The 26,710-nt window shown below is 40.5% G+C and overlaps 1 protein-coding gene across 1 annotated transcript in view; it reads right to left on the bottom strand.

Annotated features, from left to right (window-relative positions):
- Window positions 1-26,710, bottom strand: part of LOC118338178 (adhesion G protein-coupled receptor L3-like) — a 225,448-nt gene that overhangs the window by 15,445 nt on the left and 183,293 nt on the right. Inside the window, exons 17-21 of the mRNA XM_035675435.1 lie at window positions 25,774-25,950; window positions 16,012-16,221; window positions 13,263-13,483; window positions 7,345-7,411; window positions 5,267-5,358 (exon numbers count right to left, since the gene is read on the bottom strand). Of these exons, the coding sequence (XP_035531328.1) occupies window positions 5,267-5,358; window positions 7,345-7,411; window positions 13,263-13,483; window positions 16,012-16,221; window positions 25,774-25,950 (767 nt within the window). The remainder of the gene's footprint in view (window positions 1-5,266; window positions 5,359-7,344; window positions 7,412-13,262; window positions 13,484-16,011; window positions 16,222-25,773; window positions 25,951-26,710) is intronic.

Below are 26,710 nucleotides of genomic sequence, written 5' to 3'. Positions count from 1 at the left end.
GCAATAAAAGTACTCTTACTCGATTGCACTTGTCACAAAACCATAGATCCATCTGAATGTGCAATATATAGATACACTATCTATCCCTGAGGGTTGCAGCAGAGCACTCCCGGGCTTTCGAAGCACAAAAAAGTGAGAGAAGCTTTATTGTGCTAATCACTGAGAAGAAACACCAAAAATGAGCAATTTTAAGCAGAGAACTACTTCAGACTGTTGCATAAAATTACCGCCAATTTCCTTCAAAATGACTTAATTTTCTGAGGTGCCATTCATTGCAATGTCAGAGATCATTTATGCATGAGATTGCAATTGGTCAATTCAGCCTATTTTAAATCTGTATAAAGTCATTTTATAGGCTGTTTTCTAGGAAGAAAAGAAAATGAGAAGAAAAGAGGAAGAGCTGTGATCAAGCCGACGGGGTGTTAATTATTTAACCAAAGGTATGCTTAAAATGCTAATCACCTCAAAGTGTTTAAGACATCAATAGTGCAAAGTTTTTGATGTTGGCAGGGACGTTTTTATCTTTGACATCATCCTCGTTAGCATATTTCATTGAAGATTCTGATCTGCATTAGGAGGTAGCTATTACAAATCAAAATTCAGACCTTTCTCTAGAAAAATGTTCAGTCCATCATGCTCTAAATATGCTGCATTCAGAAGCAAGTTTGGCATTTAAAGTCACAATGGTGCAAAAGTCATATTGTAATCCATGAATCACAGTGCAGTGGCAGCCGCTGACTCCATTATGGGGTGATGAGGGAAAAAACACGTCAAACACAATATCAATTTTATTCTACACCCTCTACTGAGAAATGTTGCATCTTACCAGTGCCATTCTACAATAACACATCCATCATAATAACGGTAGCTAAAATGAAGAGGAAGAAGAAAAAAAAAAGAAAGATGAAAAACAGAAAGATGTTAAAGATAAACGCAGCATAAGATAAAAAGGCAGGATGTGAGTGCTAATCAACAGAAGAAAAGCAGAGAAAGAGATACACAGTGAAAGAGATGAAACATTCATATTAAAACAAGGGAGCATGATGAAATCTGAACAGAAAACATGACATCAAACCATAAAGAGGGACCAAATGGCAGAAAGATAAGACAAAAAAAGACACACCTCATTAAACTAAGCTAAATTGATTTAATTAACCTGTGGTATCATCATCATCAAACCAGTTCACCTTGGCAACTCGAAGAAAAGCTGATACGAAAACATCAACTATGATGTTTAAAGGCCATTTTGTTTGACTCAGTTTAAATAATTAAGTCCTGCATTGACTGCCACACCAAATTGGACAAATACATATCTGGCTTTGATATCCTGCAGTGCTGAGAGAATTACAATGATCAAATAAATTGTATTTCAGTCCATGTTAGAAGCTGAATGACTTCATTTGTCATCATATTTACCTGTTATTACTGCTTTACAATGAAACTGAAGCACCAGTTAATGGCTATGGTGGGATATGTTTGGTTAAGCAGTATTGTTTGTCCCACAATACTGAAGCCAGTCTTCTACATGTGTTTGTGCAGGTGTGGGTTGAGTAATGGGTCTTGACTTGGAAACTGTTTCAGATGAATGAGGGCTGACAAAAGCAGCACAGCTTCATCCCATTTTCCAATGGTCAACTGAAACATTGGAGGCTGTTTCGAAGTCAGTAAGACTCGGGGTCAGGCGGCCAGTTGTTTGCTACATTACGGGAGGGCAGTGTAATAAATCATACGACACTGAGAACTCCAGCAGTCAATATTTTGCTGCAGAACAAACCATGCAATGTATCTTGCGGTACCAAAGATGGGTAACATATATAAATGGACCAAATATACAGCGGTCTACCATAGCGAACTAGAAATTGTAAACTTTAACATGACTAAATGTTCTTCAAAATGTGTTGTATTTTTATGCCATAACAGGTTTTTAGATGTGTACTGCTAATAGGGTTTTGGATCAGGGTACCTGCTGTTGTGGTCCAGCCTGGAGCTGTATCAAAATGCTTTGTTAAGCAATCTATTTACACACCGAGCCTCAGTTTATAATCTAGACAGCCAATTAAGGGGCTGCAGGTGGTCTGCCTGTATTTCTGCCAGTGTTTGAACCACCATGTTTGAGATTGCGGCCATGTATTAGTTTGTGCATATAGTACATATGTGAGTGTAAACATGGACATGTATCTGAGGCTCAGTAGTGTTGGTTTCTAATACCAGATATGCTGCTGATCAGTATCCACACTGTGAGTCCTAACAGTGCCACGTGATTCAATGTTTAAAGCGATCCAAAAACACAAACCCATATTCAGATCATTTACAAGTCAAGCCTCGCTGGCTAACCTTAATGGCTCTGTCAACACTTCTTGCAGCAGCTACACAATTATCTAGCCATAACCCAATTTCAGTTCTTTCATTGCTGCAAAGTGCATACTTCTGATTCATATTCTCTTTGTTAAACACCAGAATGAAATAGGACCAAAACACAGCCTGTTATTTCCCAGAATATGATGAAAAACTTGAAGAAAAGAGGTGACAATGAACGGCTTTTACCCTGTAACCAATGTAGGAGGTGTCAAGTTTTGATTACCATATTATTATTAATACTGCAGTAAAGTATAGGACCTCAATATAGCTTTGACAAAAGGAGCAGATCATACGTTAGTGAGGTAACTTGAACCAGGGTTGGATAGCGCCATCTTTTCGTGAATCATAAAGTTTGTGGTTTGAGTCCTTTGGAACTGGCTAGTTTCAAACCAGTGTTTTATTACATTTGGTTGCACTGTTTAAATTTAAGAATGTCTAAGCTGGTAAAGACTGCTATGAAACATTCGTAGCACTGATCACCAAAACCAATCACCTACTGTATGTTGACAAGAAGTCACTGTAGCATCCAGAGCTGTAACCTAACTTCCAAAAATAACAGTTAACGTTAACAACGATATGTTAAACTGCCTATCCTTTATAAATGTATGCATTATTGTTTGATTTACCTGTGCATAGATGGAAAATGGAGAGTTAATACCCAAGCATGGCAAGCTAGCTGATGTTATTTTGTCTTGACTTTAATGTTACTGGTGTAGTGTTTTGTAACTTAAGTTGTATTATTTTAGTGAAATTAATCTTTACAGTTTCCACCACCATTAAACAGCCCTTTATCACATGTCATTCATTCCATATTTCTTCTACTCTTTACTCTAAATGGGTCATACATTAGTAAGTGTTTGTCAATTAGTTGTGTTAGCTACACAGCAGTTACTGGGTGTACCGTAAATGTTCAGTAAAACCTAATCTCTCACATAAGAAGTAGTTTGTGTGGTGCAAACATTTTAATTTAGTAACGCATAATTCTCTGCTTAGTAAACACTTATGTAATAACTAGGGTAAGTTTGCACTTGCAAAAAGCTGATGCAATCGGAAACTTTTTCCTCAGTTCAAAGGAGGATAACAAAACTGCTAAATATAGCAACCTCTGTTTCACAGAAGTGACAAATCTAGTGAAAGCTAAACATCTTTGTCGCTATCCTACTGCATGTCACCTCGAGGTAAATACAGGTCACACTTTGGCCCTGCTCAAAAGCAGCATTTAAAATCCATCATTTGGTTCAGGAACATCCTGCTGTGAATTTGTGATGGAAAAACACATTGGCACAGTACAGTCTGCCATGGCCCAGCTAAAGCAGGCTATGTCATGCTCGCAGAAGATTGTTTTTTTATGTGTGTATCACTGCTGAGAGGAGCAGGGCAGACAGGGCCACTGTGCTGAGACACAACCAGTGATGTGATGCCACAAAAAAACAGCCAGAACGCCAGCCATAAAGTAGACTAATGTGTCCAGAGTGGCTTCAAAAAAACGAGGCAGACAGCAAAAACAGAGCAGAGACCCTTATCCATCATAGCAAACAGGCAGCAAAACAACTTTACACCATCTGCAGAACGAGTCTGCTCTGACACCAGGTAGCTGGAGCTTACGTCAAAGACAATGACGGAAACTGCTGTGTCATTCTACAGGGGGGAAAGGGACCTTTAAAACTACTTTTAAAAGTCTTTTTTCATATCAACCCAGTGTTCTGGATAAAACTTTTAGAAGTGTAACTGAACCAAAAAGAATGAAAGGGTGAATGCTAGATGCGTAAATATTCAACTAACAAGTTTGTCGTATCAGCTTTATAGGTTGATTATATGTCATTGCTGTGTTGTCAATTATTGTTTGAATATGAACCATTGTGTAACCCATCATAGTGAACATCCAAACTTTATTATTTTTGTCAGTGTTATATTAACACTCCATAGAAATGCTTCAGCGCAGGCTGTTTACTTAAAAGGTCTGCCCTAATTATCTCTCAATGTTACTTTGTAACTGTGGTGGATTACAAAACTAAAGCACGTTTCAAATTTCTAGTAATTGACTTTTTATCATTTAAAAATGAATGGCAACTTTGAGCAGTGTACAAAATACATCCAAATTACTGGAAAACAAACAGCATTGTTTGTAATACATAACAAATAAGCTAAAAGATGCAAAACCACTTATCTTATTATCTTATCTTATTTCCAGATATATTGCCTAAAGTAAAGCTAAGTATCTGTAACTTTAATAGAAACCTTATATGTGTATAGCAGGGTATTTAAACTTATACTGACAAACACCAAAGAAACTTCGCATCTGAGTTTTATAGTCATTGTCCCTTAAGCTTTCATATTATCTGAAAGCAGCCAGACATAGGCAGATAAACACACACACACGATATGAATATTCATCTGCGGCATGTTGACACCCAGATAACACCAGGCCAGGTCTGTCAGATCATCTCCTGGCCTTTTCCTTTGCAGACAACAATGTTCTTCTGATAATGATTGAGACGCTACCGAATACCTGTTTGATTTTAACCCTGCCTGACACAACCTTTCAGCATAATGGGAGGTGCTTAGCTTGCAGGCTCAGACTCCCGGACCCTTGGGTTGGGTGTTCACAACCTTAAGTGCTTTTAATGAGGTTTCAAAATATCAAAGGGGGAGGTAAGATAAAGTGAATTGCTCAGGAACGCTGTCTTGAATACAGAGTACCATCCAAAATGATGCTCTTAAACCAGGGGTTCATTAAACTGAAAAAAAAAAAAAACAGGAGGAAAAGTCAGCTACAATTCAGCTGTTGAAGTGCATTTGGTGGATCACACTCGTACTGAAACATTCCTTCCATCTGTAACAAAACGTCATGAGGAGTGCTATTTCTGGACGACTTTAATGGATATATGGGTGATCTGAGTGCTCTTACTTGATGTTGTCCAGGCAACCAGAGTCGGGTTTCAAGATGGCTGTGTGATGGAACATCTTGTAGAGTGCGATGCCCAGGAAGATCACATTGAGCTGGGAGACAGACACAGGTTCAGGCAGAGAGAAAGCGAGAGAGGGGAAGAGAGAGAGAGAGAGAGAGAGCGAGAGAGAGAGAGAGAGGAATGAAGCTTGTATGTTTCCTGTTTCAGTTCTATTCATTTTAAATCAGAGCACTTTGTAGCACAAAGCTGGAACGTTGCAGCCAGACTTGGTTTCCCACTTTGCCAAACAGAGCGCAAAATCCTATGAAACCTCTATGGTGGTACAACCGACCAAACAGGGAACGGTGAGACAAGACAGATGCATACTTGTATGAGGGAGCCTTTCCATCTGACTTATTCACACTTGTCTCATCATATTCACACTTAGAGGCAACCACAGGGAATAACTGCCACTGCTGCTGCATTCATTTCTTTTACAGTTACATCTGGAAAAAGAAATATTTGGCATTGGTTCAAATCTTTGTCAAATGCTTGAAGAACTTTCAGCATTTATAACATCATGCTCCCTTGCTATATCACAAGCAATGACAGTCTTTAATGGATTTTATTTTTGATGTGTCCTATCTGCCATAAAATAGGACACTTCTTTGCTCTGGACTACTCTGTTTTCTTTATATACCAGATTTCTTGTTAAAAACCAATTGTAAAATAAAACTCAAAGACAAGCACACAAGTGGTGTTCGAAGTCAATGAGTTGAACTTTTGAACCTACGTTTGCCAAACACACTGTAATTAGTCAGACAAATAAAGAATTGTCTTATGTTTGTCTGCTGAAAGTGAAAAAAAAAAACGTAAAAAAAGATTTAACTGACCCACTCTGGTGTGTCTCATTATATTCCTTTCTCTGAGTCAGTAATCACAAAAATAGAAAATGAGTCAAGCCTGGTTGCAGCGTGAGGGTCTTTAAGGAATGACAAAAAAATCACAGCAATTAGCTAGCTTTTACTTTCTTACTTACACTCACTGCTGTTTACAGGTGACATTCAGCTAATAGGAGGTGAGCATAAAAAGGATTTTGCCATTTCTAACTGCTTACAATGCCTCTTTGCCCCGAACCCTCACCAAATTCCCAGAGGCAAAATTGGATCTGAGCTCTAACCGTCAACATAGATATTCTTGTTTGTAAATCTAAGAAAGAAAAGCGTGAGTCATGAGACACAGAGTTGCATTGTGAGTGATTTCACCAAACTGGAGCGTGAAAGTGCATTATGCATGTTTGTATTCAGCATCCAGCTGGGCAGTAATTGGGAAAAATTTATAATTTTTTTGGACATTGTCCTGGGGGGGACAAGAATATTGTCACTTTTTTAGTTGTTAAGGATATTTAACAACTAAACAGCAAAGCTGATTTACTGTTGGCACATTATTTATTATGATTAGTGTCTTGGAAAATCAGGAGCACATCTCTTGTGCCAAAGCAATATTTACAGCTTGGCATTAGCTTAAATACTTAGATGAACACCAGCCTGACACCAGATTTAAAGCAGTTGGATCAATAAATTAGTTTTTTAATATTTATTTTTTTAAAGAAAATTAGGGCTTTCCTAGTTGGGAAAGACACAGAAAGTGTGTGTGTCCTCCTTGCATAACGCTTGTGTATCTGCACCCAGAGGCTGTCTGTGTGCCTGGGAGGAGGAGATGGCAAAAAGTAGTGGAGTACCAGTTGGAACGGGAACAAAATCAATCATAATCGCAGTGCGGATTACTCCAACACTGCATACTGAGCAGAGTTCACTGTCTTTCTCTATGTCTCTCACTCCCCCCCACCTCCTCCATTCCCCAAAATTGTCTCAGCCAGTGACTGCAGCGGGGTGACAAACTGCAATATATTCTCTACACCCCTCATTCGTTTTTCTGGACGGCTCTGTGCCCGGCGGTGGCATATATGCTCAACAGGGCAGAGAAAAGAGGGAGGATAGGAGCTGGAAAAAGGGATCTCGGTGGACCATTTAAGCGACGACCCGCAGGCTAAGTAGGGTTAATGAGCAAGGGGGGGAGTAGGGGATGTCACGCTTACCATAATTATCAAGGTTGCTGGTCCTATGAAACTCCAAATGAAGTAGGTGTCCAGGCGAAGCCAGCAACTGCAATGAGAGAGATAGAGTGAGATGAAAGGGGGATATGAAGCAAGAGAGAGAAGAGTGTTGATATATGAGGGGAGAGGAGATAGAGAGAGGAAGATCGCTGTCCATTTTGAACCGTAGTGCTGCTAACACCACGGGGGAGAGAGAGAGAGAGAGAGAAAGATTTGAGGTTATAGCTTTGAGGATATACATCAAGTGGGAGGCTGGAGTGACACAGAGGAATAGGCACTTCAAAACATAGATCGCTGCGAGGGGCTTGAAGAATAATGACCACCAGGAAGAATTTTGTGGAAAGGGGGCTTTTAGTGTCAATGACAGCATTAATGATGGGCTTCCATAACCAACACAGGTGTACTATCAAAAGGTGAAGAAAAAACAAGGATGGGACGTAGCTAAAACTGTAAAGGATGTACCCTAAATGCTGTTCCATTCGGTTTCAATTTGTCGAGTTAAGGTAGGAAATTACCATTACAGATGATAATTTATGGACGATTCAATTAGTTCTCAATTTAAATCTCACTGTATTACTCCCAAGGAATTGGAATGACCTTGACCCTGACAGACATGGCCACACACGCAGTCCTTAAGCACTCCAACAAAGTGCCTTTCGTGTTCATGTTAGCTGGGATGATACTGCAGGACTGCTATAATTACGTAAATAATTAAATAACGCGCTCTCCTGACCTCACACTTCATATGAAAACGTTGCAGGCAGTCAGTTCTTCTCTGCCGAGTAAAACTAAATACAGACCAGAAGCAACAGGGCCCGTGGAAGGTGACAGTGCTCCTTTGAAATGGTAAAAAAAAAAGAAAACTTGATTCATGACCTGTGGTTGAATTATTAATCTTTTAATCTCCGCTTCTGCAGCGGATAGACGCCTCCATTTTTGGCCACTGGAAAATTACAGTTCATACAGCGCCGTTGTCATTCAGGCTGACAGAGGGGGGAAATGGAAGTGGCAAAGAATTAGCTGTAATTCAGTAGCATTTTAAGGCAAATTGAAGTGTATGGGGCAATTTAGAGGAACAAACCACTGGGCACTGACTGTGATAAAAAGTGCTGAAACTATCTATTCTACTACATGTATGCAATAGCAAAGCAAAAGCAAGATACAATGATCCATGATATGATGAATGTTATTTTGGTGCCATCCTCTTCTCTACTATTTACAGCAATATAGCCTAAAAATTGAAAACTCAGACTGAAAAACTCAACTGCGATGGACAAGCTTGTACATTTTTGTCACCAAAGGAACTCGCTGACAAACAAGAGATAATACTGTACAAGACGTGACAGGACAAAAATTGACTGTTCCTTTGTTGTTCCTGGGACTTGATACGTCTCCCCCTCACTGATACCAATGGATGAGAAGAGGCAACACACAAGCGCAAACAAAAGATGCACAACATGCACAGAACTCTGGCAGCTCATCAAAGCACACGCTCCGAACGTCGCTGTTATAAATTATGCTGAAGGTTCTATTGTTTGTTTTTGCCTTCTTGTTCTTCAGATCATAGAAAGATTTAAAGACGTGGTGGGCGGTGGGAGCTGCAGGCTTTCGTTCTTTTTTTCCTACCTCCTCTACCTCCCCCCTACTCCACTTGTGTCATGGTTGAGTTTGGCTTTTGGAGCACATCTAGTTTTATCTCCCCTCCCGGTATGCTACTTTGTTCACTATTCCTTTAGTAACCAAGCAATAAAAAAAAAACGTGCCAGTCAAAACACAAGCCATACTCGTGCCAACCGCTTGTCTTGACTATTCTGGCATTCGTGCCACCAATCTGCACTGATCTGACACAGGCTGTCCTTTGAGCCAAGGCAGATTAATCTGCAAAGACGTCTTTGCAACAGAGATAGTCATTTCATTGGCGTGATGGTGAGCTGATGACCGAGAGAGTGAGTAAAGCAATGTGAAGTATTTGGGCCAAGGACATCACTAGCGGCTTTTTCATTTAGTCTAGAGTCCTGAAGCACATTTGCCTTAAAGTATGATCTTTAACACTTGTGTATGGCGTTTGGTAACATTGAATAAATGTATCCTGTGAAGTTTTTGACCAGTGATGCTACAGAGATACTTTTTGGTTGCCTTGCTAGCTTTTGTACTTGTACAGTAAGACGCCAAGTGCACAACGCTGCCCTTGAGAAAACCATGGTATAGCTTGTTTTGTTTTGTAATGATTTCTAGAGAATCAAACTGCTATAAAAAATTATTTGTAGCATGCTAACCTCTTTCAAAAATAACACATGCATGTAAGTATCCGCCAGATTATTTATTGTGCTGGTCTATTGACAAGCAAAAGACCTCCATCAACTCTGTTCAGAATAAATGGCTGGAGATGAAAGATTCTTCAATTCAACTGGCACACATCCATTTAAACTACATAGTCAAACCCACATAACTGGTGTGGTCATAAGATATTAATAGCTAACACAACAAAGCAATTGGCTTTGCGTATGTTTTACAAGAAAGAAAATGCATTAAACATGTTTGTTAAGCCTCAAGGATACAATGAGTTCGGTGAGAGACGCTGAATGTAAACTGTATTTATTTAGAACTCCACAGGGGGCCTTTAACAATACTCACCGTTATTCTGCATACTCAATGGCGCAAACTGGACTACTATAACACCAACTACATTACTGAAACAAAAAGTGAATTCTATCTCCTGAGTTTACAGGTGTTTTGATTTATTGCTTTCATTAAACTGGAGAAATTACACAGGATCACACCCTTGTTATGCTGACCACAAAGCACCTTCACTGGACTTGAAAAGAGCAAAGTGCCTTGCTGAAGGGCACAATTAGAGTAATCACTGAGAGTGATTGAATTGGAATCCGACTTTACTTTCCAAAGATCAGAGATCCCTATTTGATCGCAGACTTCGAACAGGTGGTGACTTCACAAGTTCGTCGACCTTCAGGCTGCCGCGGCCTTTTTAATGTGCTCCGTTATTATAAGTCACAGGGACATCGCTTCAGCCATCTACTAAACCTGGGTCACTTATGACTAGGGATGTAACGATGCATCGTGACACGATTAAAAATCGGTACAAATGCGTGACGAAACCAGAAAAAATGAATCACGGATGCGAGAGAAGTACGGTACGTCTTTTTGTTCTTTTTTTTTAGTAAAAAGTCGTACGTTATCTAAAAAAAAAGTCACGGATTGGTGATTCATTTGTTCAACGTCTTGACGTCAGTCACGTGACTATTACGTCACTTACGGAGGTACGGGGGGCACAGAACACAATGGCGATGTAGGCAACAACTTTGAAACACCAGGGATGCAGCGAGCGGTTTTAATCACCTGTGTGGCGGCAATATTGGTTTCCCCATAATACAAATACAACTGAGTTGAGAAATGGATACAGACAAAACCAAAACCAGCAGTGTAAATATGCAAGAGATCTGCAACAATAAACTGGCAACGACGTAGCATTCAGACATATTAGGCCACCACCACGTGAGGAAACAAATAAGCGTTTACGGCCACCATCGATCTGAGCGAGAAAATTGCAGAGGGGGGCAAACCACCCTGACGAGAAGGCCTTGCATCTTCCTCCCCCATAACAAAGGAACGAGCGCAAGAATTTTTTTTTGTCAAGGATTTTATATTCTTTTGTTATTTAAGGTATTGAATACACCAGTTAACCACCAATTTAACTTGTGAGATTGTTTCTCTAAAGAAAGGAGATATTTGTTCAATGTATTTTGTTGTTTAAGAGGACTATGTAAGTTGCATCTTTTATAAGAGGACACAAACTGTTTTACAGAAGTTCTGTAAAGAAAGCCATCTAAGATTTTTTTCTACGAATAAAAATCATTTTATTTGGTCATTAATTTGTTGTAAGCTTAATTTGCTAAAAAAAAAAAAAAAACGTGAGAAAATCGTATCGTGAACAAAAACTCGTGAACCGTATCGAATCTTGAGTTGAGTGTATCGTTACATCCCTACTTATGACAAGTACTTGTTGAATATTTCTGCTCAAAGTGAGACCACCCATGATAGCGCCGCTATGGTCCCCAAATCAATTTGCGACGGGACTTTGTGCCCTCCCCTGCCTTATGCTATTCACCACGTGTCACGCCTTGTCCCTTCCCTCATCCTTCAAAGGCTGCGTATAATTGTTCCACCGGTGGCAGGCTTTAATTATTCACATGATGCCAAGGCTCAGGCGGTGGCAGCTATCACCTCATCCATCACCAAGAACTATGGCTCCAGCAATCTACAAATGCACTGTCTACTAGTTGCGTTGTGTGTGTGTGTGTGTATGTGTGTGTGTGCGCGCGCGCGCGCCATATGATAAACATCTCGGAAGCAAACTGCTGATGCTGGTCTTCATTATTTTCAGATGGGTTTGAGATTAACAGAGAGGAATGGAGAGCGATCCTCTGCTTGGCATTACGCTGCTTTATGGACCACTTTGTGTTTCAGAGGAAAGGGCTGGGAAATTATATCTTACGCAGCTTCTGTAGCACACACAAAAAGGCAGTCTCTGTCGCTTCCCATCTTTTGGTAAATCTCCTGTCTCTTCCTCTCTCTGTCACTCTCCATCTCCCTGTTCATACTCACTCTCCCTCCTCCCTTCCTCTACATCTCTCCATCCCTGTGCTGTAATTTGTCCTAAAAGGCTGAAGACATTAACCACAATAGCCCCGACATTCATCCAGCAATACCATCTCCTGTAGTTAGCATTTTTCACTGTCAAAACAATGTCAATTCAGCAGTGGGGAAATGTACGCAGCTTGGGTAACCGTTCTGCTTCATTAAAAGTTGATGATAAGCAATAGCTATTGGAGCATCATATGAAAGACTGTTAAAGCCCCTCGAACAAACACAAACAGTTGTCAGGTTGTTAGCGGGTGTAAGGAAAGAAAGCAAATTTTTGGCCCCCTGGTTTCCCCACTTAATCCCACTAGATCAAGGTGTGGATCCAATCCTCAGATTGTACATTGTTTTCCCAAACTGTGGAAGTATTATTTTCTTGTCTTGAGGTAAAATATCTACATTAAGTTGGTATCCACGTCAACTTAAACATATTTGAAACATTTAACTGTTAATTTAAGTAACAATAAGAGGCACAAATGTCCTGTCCACATGTTGCTGACCTCCAAATTGCCCCACATGAATGTAGATGGGAAAAAAGCACATAGAATATTGGCAGAATATTGGTCTACGTAAACCTACACTAACTAATTCCTCCGGTAAAAATGACAAAACAGTGTATTCTTTCACAGTTCCTTCAGTTTGGTGTTCCTACATAAATATCTGATGCAACATTTTCTATCACTTTCAAAAAGTTGGAGGACTCACAAGACACGCAGAGGTTTAGATATCCCGGTCTTAGGTCCCTAGTATGGGTCAAGCTACAAAAACAGTTGGGTCTAGACCTGCCTGGAAAATGGCCATATCTTTTAAACTCCAAAACTCAAACTAAAAAAAAAAACACACAAAAACCGAAACTTGACAAAATCAAGGGTTATTCTATTATTTCTATTTTTCTTTCACAATGCTTATTCTCTCAGACTTGACAAAGCTCTTCCAGAGCAACAGAAGACATTTACGGGCTGAGTAGTATTCTTTAAGACTAGAAAATGGATCTTGGCATAAATTCAAATGCTCTGAAAAGATCTGTTGGTTAAGTGGACAAATGCACCTTTCTAGGAGTCTGTCCATGTACTCTACAGTAATGCATGGGTTTGAATTCTCTTGTGCAACAATTATATGTCAAATCAATTATTTTTTCAATTGGACTCTCTCAAAAAGATACCTTCATATGATCTTTTGAGTATTACATGCAGAAAGGGACGCCAATTTTTCTGCAGCAATTTGTGAGGCCTACTACTTACATTCGGTCCGTGCCGTAACTGCGGTAGTCCACTGCAGCGGAGACGGCCACAATTAGCGCAGGAACTCCATAACCCACGAGGTAGAAGTAGCGTCGGCGCGAGTGCTCGCTCTCAAACACTTCCACCAGCATGATGTAGAGCTGCACGCCCTCCAGGAACATCCACGTGAACGCTGCCAGGAAGAAGAAGTGGAGCAGGGCGGCAAAGACGGCACAAGCAATCTGGGAAGGGTTTATAGTGGCAGACACAAAAGAAAAAAGAGAGAGAAAAAAAGGGGGGGAAAAAGAAGGGAGATGTGAGTATTCAAAACATATTTTAATCGAATCACTTTTGGGCATTTAGCTGATTTCCTGCTGGATTAAATGCCTTGCTGAAGGGCATCATTTGACTAAGATAATATGGCAAAGTGCATCATCCGAGCAGCATTTTCTGACCTCTGCATGTTTGTGTCTTCCCAACAATTATCATTGCTAAGCTTTGTTTGGCTGAAGTGATTGGATGTTTGCCTGTAGTGACTGGCAGGAGAACGCCGCAGCTACTGAGCCCATGTGGTCTTGTTTGCCGTAGCTGGCATGGATGAAAGAGAGATATGAAGAAGTGAAGTCAACAGTCCAAGAGCCATTTGGAGCTCGTTGCTCTTTATACCACGGCCAGGTGCAAGCACATAATGTAGTTACACACTTCCTGGGCTGATAGAGATACCTACAGGCGGGACTAGAATACAGCAGGCTGTCATTAGCATGTACGCACGTGCCCACACACTTTCTAACAATAATAAGATACAGTACTTACATGGATTGATCTAATTATTGGCACAGTTGAACATAACTAGCGTATTTTGTCACTGAAATGGATTCAATTAAATAACTAAAAGGTTGAGTGGACATTAATTGCAGTCCAGGAGAGTGATCTTAGAGCCGGGCTGTGAATCACACCCATAAAATGTTATGGAAGGGAAAGGTGTAGGCCAAAGCATTATCTTTTAACTTCACAGGGAAGTAGCTTTACGGATAAACTATGGCATGTGAGTTTTGGTTCTGCTAGTTAAAGTGATTTTTGAAGAGCAAAGTATAGATTTGTTATGATAACAGAAAATCAATAGGAAAGCACTTCTCTCTCTGTGAATTCAGTATTTCTATTAATCATAATTCACATGCATTTATAACACAGTTGTCAAATATAGGTATGTGTGGGATAATATGATTGAAAAATGACAATTGACTACAATTACTAAAAAAAAAACTATTAGCAATAAGATATTCCAGTGTCTGACCCTATTATAAACATATAGACAGAGCGATCATTTTATACCGTGCACAACCACTCCAGCTTTTTTGCCCCAGGAGAGCAAAGCTAACTATGTACTCTGCCTCATTAGTAAGCCAAAATGGGATCATTGCAAGAAGCTGTAGGTGGAATAAAGCCCTCCGCCATGCTGTATACATGTAATGACTCCACATTTGTCTACAGTATGAGCACACACACTCGAAGATGACTGTGCAGTGACAGCATGCCTCCACCTGCTACCACAGCTGAGCTCTTACAGGGAAGCAACACCATCCAAACTACAGTTATTATCAGAAGAAGGTTTAGTGTATTGAACAGCTTAATCCAAATTAATCTGAAGTGCATACAAATTGGAAAACTAGTCCAACAGGTGGTTGGGGGGGTGTGTGAACGGATGAATTCATGTACAGTATAATTATAATATAAGGATGTGGAAGGGAGTTGGCAGCGTGTGTTGTGACTGAGTATGTGGGAGTAATTTCAAGTACGTGTTTGCTTCTGTGTAACTAACGGAGGGGGCATTTTGTTGAACGAAGAACATCCAATTCTTTTAGTATTTCGTCTCAGTGAGAGAGGCAGAATGAAAAAAGCAAACAGCACAGTGGGACACAAGGTTACATTTTCTCAGAAGTTTAAGGCTCTTAAATCTAGAAAGAAGAAGATGGTGAACGCTCTTCAGTGGAGGTTAATACAAACATTTTAGGGTTCAGGTTTTTTGTGCAAGGGCCAAAGAGGAAGGCGTGTTTTATTTGATTTTTTTTTTATCTAGACACTTGCACCCTTTACTGGCTTAGATAGTAAAAACACTGACTTTCAATCATTTAAAATGTTTACATGGACTAAAAACAATAATTACATCACATCCATATTAGCCAATTTTCTCATGTTTCTGTACTTTTAGCGTCACTACGTTGTCCACACATATCTGATTTCCTAATGGAACTGGTTTTATTCACTTTCTAGCCAAGAGCTAGATAAGAGGCTTGACTGTACTCTCACATTTGTGCAGTAAATACTGTATGCAGCTGGAGCTAGCAGCCAGTTAGCTTAGCTTGGCATAAAGACTGAAAACAGGGGGGAAACAGCTAGACTGGGTTTATCTAAAGGTAACAAAATTCACTTGACAGAATGTTTTAAGCTAAACACGCTATATCTTATTTGTTTGATCTGTTAAAAAAAAGCACAGTGTAATAACTATTATTTAGTGTTTAACAGGTGATATAAGCAATAGGCAGATACTGTTCCCTTTAGGGTACTTCCAGTCTTTAGGCTACATATTTACCTATCTGACTGGTCCTTTGTTTGGTCTGGGCATTGAGCTGGTTCATGACAATGAGAGTGGTATGCAATTTTTCAACCAGGTTTTGGCAAGAAAGCAAATTAGTATATTTTCCAAAGATATTGAACAAATGGTGCTAAATAAGCAGCACAACTGTGAAGTATCCACCAGCGGCAATCTTACCGGCTGGTCACCTCGATTGATCCCCACCAGGAAGAGGGACTCGGCGATGAACAGGCTGATGCAGAGGTTCTTATGGATGGTGTTACGATCACTCTGGAGGCCACGGAAGAAGCAGAAGGTGAAGAGGCTGATGAGCAGGCAGACCAGCGACAGGAGGATGCCAACCCAAGTAATGACGTCGAGGAGCATGTCGTGAACAGGGTCTGTGTTCTGTAAGAGAGGTGAGCGGAGAAATTGGTCAACAACGTCCAGTCCATTGTTGGTTGACATGTCCGGAAAAAAATTATAATATTAAAATATTGTATCCAGAGCCACATTTTGATATTTGACTAGACTGTAAGGACAATATAATCTATGTAGGCTATGTACAGGAATTCATTTGTAAAGCAAAAAATGAAACAAAAAACAATTAATGGAAAAGATGAAAAAAAAATCATGACCATAAAAGTAAATCACCATTCCATCCCAGCAACAACCCTAAAGCTTTTATATTCAGTATTATTAGTTTTTGGGGGTAAAGTGCATTCACTCAACCCTCCAATAAACCACTACACAGCGAGCCACAGGTGGTAGATATGAATCATGAATTAGTCAGTGTGAATCAATCTAAAATGCCCCCCTATTGTTCCATTTTGGACGGGCAACAAAGTGAAACAAAGTGAGCAGTCCACAGGGCCGCAGGTGTCTAAGACCAGCACAACAGGAATACAATCAAACCACAACATGGTCAATAACTTTCACTGTTGCTCTTAGATAATTTTCTCTTTTCAAATAGTAATTTGCCACCACAGCCAGTTTTGGGCACTAAAAAGCCTTTTGCTGACAATAAATCCGGGGCTTTACGGGAGAGATAAGGATCAACAGTGATTCCACCACAGCCATGAAAAAGAATTTACATCAGTCCATAAAAGCCAAGTGCACATAGGGATACTTGGACAGAAGCGGGAAAAGGCAACACACCCTAAAACAGCAGAGTCTGCAGAATGACTGACTTCTGTGGCCCTAAACAGATTAAAACAAACACATTAGAAGCAACATCCTGCCAAGAACCTGCCAAGGGTAAAAACTGGGGCCTGTTAGAATAGGGCCCTAATTAGGAATGTGTAATAGGTGACATCTTGTCAATAAGTTCTGTACGAAATTTTGAAGGCCCATTCCTTTCTTGTTTGATCAGCGAACGTCACAGAAATTCAGTGGTTTACATATAGGGGTTCTTGTAACTAAAAAGACTGACTATCTGGCCGATAGCCGATGCCTTTACCTTGCCGTTTTTTGTTGTTGTTATTTATTCACCATTTTGTGCCAGGGAAACAAAAAAACAACAAAGATTTCTTCTTCCAAGATGTGAGACACAGAGCTGAACTGCTCACTGTCCGTGCTCCTGCATGGAGCAAAGCGCTATTTATGTGCAATTTGTACCAGTGCTGGAAAATGGAGGTGATTATTTCTCCAGTATCCAAGTTGGAAATAACTGACACATTTAGCCAGGGTAAAATTGATGTGATATAACAGAAAAACACTGGCTACCTATAGCAGCGAATGTTGTCTTATCTGCTGATAGGCCGATGTCAGACAACAAGGCGAATATCGGCTGATATGGATATTCAGCCCATATAATGGTGCATCCTTAGATAAAATAGAGATTAGAATTTGACCTTTTCTTACTTTGAAATCAAGTCATCTGTAATATTTAATTACCACATGACTAAGCGTGCTAGCACTGGTAAAACTAGTTAGCATGCAAGCAGAGAAGTTGAAACAGTCACCAAATAGCAATGGATAACTATAATATTGTAAGCTAAAAGTAATAGATAAACAGTTGAAAGAGCTCAAATGTATTTATTGATAAATGAATTATAATGGATAAATTGGTTAAAATATTTAAAATAATGAATAAATGGTTGAAATAACTAAAAGTAATGGATACATGGTTGAAACATCCACCTTTTGCTCTTCCAATAGGTAGTAGTACAAATGCAAAACACTGACCGTTCAAATGTATAAATATATATATATATATATACGATATATCGTACTATCCACTTTTACATTAATAATACTTAATAATTAAGTTTTAAATCAAGTCAAATTAACACATTTGGAACATGGCAGATGGTGCTGATAAAGGAGTACTTGTCTGACACGGCTGGGCTGCATGTGCGTCAAAAAAGGTCAGAAAGCACTGCTCTGAAAGATTTAACATGGTACAAGCACACGTTACTGAAGCAGATGCGTAGATTCCCTGTATAATTCACATCTGGTCTTAGGAACTCCACTGTCATCTGCCAATTTTACATTATGCTACCAGTGGGGAAGACTTGCCAAGATAGACGTCAAAACATGACACAGCCATTAAATTGTCTTCTATATGTAAAACATGGGGGTAGGCATCAGAGAGTGACATCTTGATTTAATAACTAAACATAATTACTGCATCCAAACAATTTCGGTCAGCTTCTGAGGCTTCCTAATTTCCCAAAGGGATAGTCCTCTTTTTCAGCCTGCTGGGCATTGATTTAAAAAAAAGGAGGAAAAGTGAAAGTGGAGGGGGGGTGGTAATTTTAAAGTAATCTGCCAACCTCCTCACAACTGTCATACCTGCTGGGACTCAAGGATTACCTGGGTGGAACTTTTGAGTTTTGACATGATGGCTACGTTTGAATGCTAATGAAGATCATACAGGCATTATTTCAACACAGAAGAACATTACAAATACTTAAAGGCAGACAGTTAATTAGCATTGACACGGAGTTAGAAAACAGCGAGTAAAAGCTAAGCGAAACTCCCCTTAACTGTGTATACATTAAGCACTGACGCTGTGTATTAGCTAGTACAATTTGGATCCTTGATATCACAGGCTGTGTATGCAGTCTTGGCCTACAGCAAATAATGTATGACTCGGAGCTATAGCATAAGACAAACCCAAGAAAATATTTGCTTACTTTGAGAAATAATGCAGCAAAAGCATACTATATGTCTAATATGTCTCTCAAACAAGCACCTCTTTAAATCATATTTTTGACCACAGTCAGCAGTATTTTCCGCGGGGGCAGGGAGAGAGGGACCCCCCCCCCCCCGTCAAGTTAAAGTGAGGAAACTGGGAGGATGAAGTATTGCACAAAAGCCTTGTTTAGTGGCAGCTCAGCTAACGCTAGCAGAGAGGGGAACAGATGCTGATCATTAAGAGGCTCTGGTACAATAACAGCCGCAGTGCTCCTTGAGTCTGGGGAGAGCGCTCTTTTGATTTTCCTGCCTGATGAGCCGTTGTGTATACGTTGGAGGGATGGGGGGGGGCTGGCAAGATGTTACATAGAGCAGACGTCTGTGTGTGTATGTGTGTCAGTCTGTATGAAAGTAAGGCTGATTTCAGCCCCCTTACTTTAGAGGGGTGCCTACGCAGTGGGTGGCAACAGATGTTGATGTCTGTGCTTGCATGCTCTGTAGGTGTGTGGTGCATGTGACACATAAGTCTGTTTTCAGTCCGCTGCATTACAGAGGTACTGATGCAGTGGGTGGTAGTTACGGCGCATTGTAAGGGGACCCTAAGGTCTCCTGGGCTAGCGAGCTGCGCAGTGGCTGCAGGCTCTATCCATCACAATCTCACCTTCAATTGGGTAGGAGCTGGGTCAGAGAGAAAGAGAAGGCAACAGAGGATGAGAGAAAAAGAGACAAAGCTATAGAAACAGAGCGAGAGGGGCAGAGAGTGTATCTACACCTGGGTGATGGATTTACTGTGGAATGATTTCTTTGTTCTGGGAGGTGGATGATGGCTGAGACGTCGCCAGGCACAATGTCTCTGCTGAAAGTTTCCTTTTACTGGGGGCTCTGCCCGGGCAGGATGGCAAATGATGTGATCTGCAGAGCCTCTGCACCTCACCTCACACCGACAAGCCTCCATGATGGGAATCAGTATAGGGGACTCTAAAGTGGGCAGACGTAATTTGCTCTGAAATTCACTCGCTGTGTCGCAAGTGCGGCCAAGTCATACAGCATCCATGTTACTTAGCCGGGCGAGGCACATTCGTGCACATTCGATTTGTCTTGCAATCTTTTTCTCCTACATTTTTCTCTTATTTCTTAAACACACATATTTTTCATTCCAGACGGATGCCTGAGGAGATTGGCTTTGCCCCTCATCTGCTCGCATGTAGCACAAAATAAGGTTTCTGGGCGCTCGAGCAGTCTGACGAGGAAAAACAGACAGGGCAACGAGCCTTTTGCATCGCACACCGGTCATTCCAGGCCAAGTCATCTGAACCTGACATCACATCATACGCACTTAATTACCATAACATCCAAAGCCAAAATCTCCTGAACCAGTTTTCTGAAATGCGTAAGAGGGTGAAGTGGTGGAGAGAACAGAGCGTCAATCCTTTATACCTCAAAGAACCGCTCTGAGCATGGGGCCATGAAGCCAATCCAATTAAAATGCATAAATCTCCCTATATGCCTCCAGAGCTGGGCTTTGAATCATGAAATACGGTCAGGCAGGGCAGACAGTTGCGCTAAGGGGTAGTGGCCCACTGCAGGGAGTCATGTGACAAGTTCACCTACGGTATGACCAAGGATTTATGATCTGCACAGGGATGAGGAACAGTTGCAGAGAGGGCAAATGAATCAGGGGTCCTGGCAAATTCGTCAGATTTAAAAGGGCTGGGAGAGAGGTTCCAACTTGCACAGCGGGAGTTGACATTCAGCACATGCACCTAATGTCACACTGTGTTCTAAGCTACAATAACTATGATATAACGTCCAAGCCTGAGTTTTTGGTTGCTATGGCAGTTAACGTGGTCTCCATCTTCTCTGTCTGTGCCTTAGACATATAAATAGATTTATTTTGAAGCATCTCTTGCTGTGTGTACAGTATCATGCCTATGTGTAAAATCATAAAATACACAACTAACCTTGACGGTTCTTTCTCATCATAGTTACTGTCTGATGGTGCCAGTGTGAGAGGTTCTATAAGGACAGTGATGAATGTTACCCAAATATCACCCTCTCCATCATCCAGTGGGATGTGCCATTGATTTATACTTACTGGTCTGTCGGGAATAGTGCCACTTACCAGTAGCTCAATGCCTCCCTGGGGCCTATCTTAGCACACACATCTACTACGTAAATAATGGCCTGTAGGTGGAACCAGAGCAGGTCTATATTTCTTGAGCTGGGGCTTGTGCTTTAGCCCGTATTTAAAGATTTTTTTTTTTTTTTTATCTCAGTGCCCACCAGCTATCTTCACAAATGGTGGACTTAAATTCAAAGGAAAGGGTTCAATACAGAGCCTCAGGAGCTTGAATGGGCATGAGCCATTAGTTAGAATCATCAGCGTTCTTAGCAAAGTCACATGAAAGTACACCCACTCTCAAATCGCTTGCTCCAAAACTCTGTTTGCAATCATTCTGAAAAGATACAAAAGAGACATATAATCTCTCATGCGCAGCTGCCATCTGTGAGTACAGTCTTAATTTGTTTATATGGCCAACGGCGCTTCTCAGCTCGGATTGCAGGATCAGTCAAAGGCATCAGCTCGCTGGCTAGATAGCTCAAAATTAGCAAACAAAAGGGCTTGAGTGGCGACGCAGGCAGCAGTGACAGCACACGATGCCCTTGTGATCATCTAAGTGGCGGTTACCTGATCCCCTGTATCGGACAGATATCATGTGAGTGGGTGTACTCCTGAAAAAAAACAGGAGGCAGGGTTTAGATATTTTAAATCAATGAGTTCTTGTGAGCCTGTAACTTGAAAAAGATGTCACATTTGGTAATTTGGTTAAGGACATTGCATTAGAAACCACCAAGGCTCTAAACATCTTTGGGTACTCGCTAGCAGATTTTCAGCAGTGTTCAAACATCTACAATATGTGAATTAGAAATTATTCTGAGGAACTAATTGACTTCAAACATAATTAATCCCTATGAGACACAGTCTGGGTTTTTTCCACTGCTGAGTGTGTCTAATAATCTCACATACAGTGCATCCTAGTTCAAGGCTTTCTTCTGAATATGAATGTGTGGGCAATGTTTTAACTTTGCCCACACTCAAAATCAGTGAGAGGTTTAGCATGATTACAAGACACAAATTGTTAAGAAGTGCACATATATTAGTTTGATAACAAATGTTTGGTCTCAAAGGAGTTAAAGTTTAGTCAGAAAGACCTTGGAAAAGGTAAAGTTCACATGAACTAACCACTGTTGTAGATGGATCTTATGTATAATGAGTGTATAATGATTGTGATTTTCTAACAACAATGCATCAAATCCAACTTGGGAGAAAATCACTGTCCACGCGTCAACTTCCCCAAACAGAATTGGCTTCTTTCACCGCGAGATGTGAGCTGAAATCTAAAAACATTTGAATTCTGCTCATCAAAACGTTTAAAGCGCAAGCGTCCGAAACAACTTCAAACCACCGCCAAGGACAAAATGACAGCGTCCACAATGTCACATCTACAAGCAGGAGCATTTTGCCACTTCTAATTTGCCTGAAGTATGTGGCACTTTGAATGCAATCATAAGTTGGTGCTAAAAATGTAACACTACGAGCGCGATACAGACGACAGCTTATTAAGGCGAACATAAAGATCTCTGAATATAACACTCATTATTCCCAACCAGTGTGCGTACGATCCATCGGCCAAAAAAAACAAAAAACAACGAGATGAAAGATGATGTTGATATTGTAGCGAGCCTCTGTCCTCCAAAGGAAAATTGTAATTACAGCATGCCTATCTTTTTTTTTTCTTTTCCGAGATGCCACTGAGAAATAAACAAGGTTAGAATATAATCTGTTGCTCTGAGGGTAATGAGTAATAACAATGCAGAGATCAGCAGTGGTATGTTCTGTTGCCATGGATACAAAAACAGATAGTCTCTTCAATTTATGACATTTTCTTTCTCTGCCTCTCTCTCTGGTGCACACACACACTCCCACTTTCCCTCCATTCTGTGTTCTCAGATACAACACAGTGACAGTTTGTCAAATAAAAAGCCTCTGTATCGCCCATTCAGTGGCACTTTCCAACAAGCTGCCTTTTATAACATCCAAGTGGAAAAGATAAAGAATAAGGGAAGGTGAAAAAACCGCTATCACTCAGAACTGGGGTGTAACTACTGTCCACTTTCCTCTGGTGAGGCATGTTTGGGATTGGCTTGACTGAAAGCGCTCCTTTCACTGCTTCCTTATTTGCTGCTTTGCTTTCATCGCGTGAAGGCCCCCATTCTTCGTGACTCCCTCTCTATTCCAGACTCGGCTTCAGCTCTGCAAAGAGCTTAGTGGGTCCACAAGTCATGCTGCTCAGTGACAAACAGTGTCTCTTTCTAGCTAGAAGTAAACCACACCACCCCCAACCCCCCAGGAGTCTTGTGTGTGTGGAGTAAAAAAAAACAGAATTTTACATTTTTGTGCATGATTGTGTGCACGAATGTTGGGTTTGTGTATTGCGTCTATGTGTGAGAGATAGAGTCGAACTAGGGAATAGAGGGAGGTGAAGGAAGGTCTGGTGGTTTTATGGACAAGGGCCAACTGGGACGGCGCTCAGAGGGATTTTTTTTTGTCACTGATTCAGAAGAGAGGCTCTGGAGAGACAGATGCCATAACAGATACCGAGAACTAGTCTGCTCTGTCAGCAGAGAGCTCTTCAAACTTCCTGTGACAGAAATAATTAAGCCGTCTGTCAGCATCAGAACTACGACAAAACTTCATCCCTGACGAGCAATTTTCTCCGATCTTTTCCTTCTTCGGCTCGCTCAGTTTTTTCCATTTCCACCTCTTTACCCATCTCCTCTCCCTTTTTATTTTTTTCAGCTTTATAAGTGCTGCCCACAATGATCACTCCGAACAAATCTCACAGCCAAATTACAATGTCTTTACTTGGACAGTTTTTTTTTTTTGTACAAAAACTTCCATTAGCACCTCCCAATTAACTGCTCTCCAGCACTCCACATCACACTTACTGTACTCATTTCACTTTGTTTCTGTGTCTACCCTGAAGGCAAAAAAAACCAACAACAAATTGTGCATCGAGAGAATGATGTGATGTGGGGATAAAATGTAAATGTTTTCTTTCTTTCCTCCTTCTCTGTTTTTACAAAAATAAACACATTCATGAATAAATGAAAGACACAGATGGAAATGGCTCTGACTCAAAAAGATCTTGATATTAGGTTTAGGGTTCAATCGGATGAACCCTAAACTGAATCATTCAATTATTCAAAATTTAAAGGAAAGCTAATTCACTTTACTGCCGGGGATTTGTGGAGAAGATTGATAGCACTCTTCTGTCTGTGTCAGGAGGCTATTGTGTTAGCTTAGCATATGACTTGTTGTTTTAACAATTTCAGTTTGTGGATGGATACAAACAAACAAGATATAACGTGTTAATTAGGTGCTGCTAGGCGTACTGTTTAACTTAAAGTCGTTATTCTTAGCTTCTATAATCGCCTCCAGGCTCTGGCTCCATAGTGAGAGAGCTAACACTGGAGCGGTATTGTTCTTTTCATCGAAGTCTTGCCAAGAAGGAAATAGGGATAAATCCCAAAATATTCCTTTAAGATTGGCAGTGAACTAAAATATAAATATTGGCAGGGAGATTATTTATTTGTTACTAGACTAAATGACCGCCTACAGTAATTGCCGTTTGATAATAATAAAAAGAGACCAAATAAGATTTGATTGACACTTAACACCCAAAATATCCCTCTATTCTCCTATAGCTAGGCTAGTAGCTTAGCTTAGCATATGACTTGTTCTTTTCATATTTTGGTTTGTGTATGAATAAAACAAGTGCATGTGTTAATTACTGAGCTTGAGAAGTGCTGATGTATTTAACTTTGTAGAGAGCCGAGCTCACTGCATCCCTCTGCCTCCAGTCTTTATGCTAAGGTAATCACCGACTGACTCAAGCTCCATAGTTAGCACACAGACACGGGGTTGGTATCAATCTCTTCACCTACAGTAACTCTGTAGCAAATAGCAAATAAGCATATTTTCCAAATTGACAAACAATAACTTCAAGATTAAAATTTGGGGAACTAAAGGCCAATTTTGTCTCCTTGCTAAGCATAAAGTGAGAAACTGTAAGATATTTATAAAAAAAATGTGTTAGATATAGACAAAATTGGAACTTTTCCACTATGCCACCAAAAGGCAATGAATAACTCCCACATGTATCCAGGCAGACAGAAGTAGTTTAAGGACAGGCGTATTGTGCCTATCAACAAACGCCTGATTTCATATATAGAGTTGTAAAAAGGTTTAAAGGACAAAATAAATCCTTATTCATGAAACCAATGTGTTAAATGTGTTTTAAACAAGCATTGTACACAAAACACACCACAAACCGTAGCTAATCATATATTTGGGCTCTTTCACACCCTGGAGGTTTAAAATGGCTGAAATCAATACACACTCTACACTGACAGGGTCATTGTTTAAAACTATATGAATAGGCTGTGTATATTGGCACTTTAAATGTTAGTCTACAAAGTGCTGTGAAGGTCAGAAAACTGTTCGGTCAATTTTACCCTCTGAACTGAAAAGCAAGGGAAATATAAAACATACTGGAAAAACTGCAATGAAAGGGATGCTTTCTGCTTTACAGCCTTTGGACTGTACTGTTCTTGTCAGCCAATCAACTTGGAATGGACTGGCTGTCTAAACAATGATGGACCAATGCATTTTCGTCTCTCTCAGCTTCATTTGGTAACATTTCGGAGGGTGAACAGATCCATTGAGAAGCAAGAAAGAAAAAAGGGCCGGCCTACCTTGACATCCACGTGGGCCATGAGGACTGCAAAATTGGTTAGATGGGTACAGGAGCATGTGGTGTGTGTCCTGTTGGTGCCTAGCAAGCGACAATCCTGCGTCGACCAGAAACCAGTCATGGTTCTCTTGGAGTAACTCCAGAACGAACAGTTGGGGTTGAAGTTTTCCTCAGATTGCTGTTAGAGGGCAAAAACATAAATAAATGAGTAGAATCAGACACAATGGAATTAATAACAGGAAATCACAGACAGAGGTCTGGTGTTAATCACACATTAGCCTGGTACATTTCTACTTTCCTTTGTGTGCAGAATAAACATCCTCGAAACAAGCAATCTATATCCATTCTAAAGTGAATAGCGGGTGGTTTTACTGTCCTACAGCATCAAGCGGCCCCATGCCTGTTTTTCATTGTGTTTTTTGACCTTTCTCTTTAACTTTCACTGCGTGAGAATGGACTGCCCGACTGTTTAATGGGCACCACCGCTGTCTGTGCCGGGCTATGGCTCTAACGACACGCCTCCCTGCTATCTCGCTTGCCATTTTATAAAGGTAATCCATGACACTGGGGTTGGGTAACACACAAGCACAACAAAACATAACTGCTGATAAATAGATGTCTTTCTCTCTTGAGCCCAATTTTTGTTGTAGGTTCAGAAACATTCAAGATACTTTCCTTTGTGACTCACAGCTTCCAAGGTTAAACATATCTTGCTTTCCTACAATAAACACCACAAGGAACTGTAGTTTTTTATAGTTTAACGCTTGCTGTAGGGTAATTAGTCTAATAAGGTTTATCCTCTGTGAATGTAAATTTGCCGCTGATTGAGTTTACCCTTCACACATCCAAACCCTGTGTAAAATGTTCCACAGCAAGGAGGAGATAGGATGACCCTCTGTCCCATTAATGACTTTAATTGGTCCCATTAAGTGGTGAGG

The sequence above is a fragment of the Morone saxatilis genome, unplaced genomic scaffold (genome assembly GCF_004916995.1).
Source record: "Morone saxatilis isolate NCDOM2014 unplaced genomic scaffold, NCSU_SB_2.0 Contig4, whole genome shotgun sequence".
In the NCBI taxonomy this organism is placed as follows: Eukaryota; Metazoa; Chordata; class Actinopteri; family Moronidae; genus Morone; species Morone saxatilis.
This window is presented reverse-complemented; position numbering and strand designations above follow the sequence as displayed.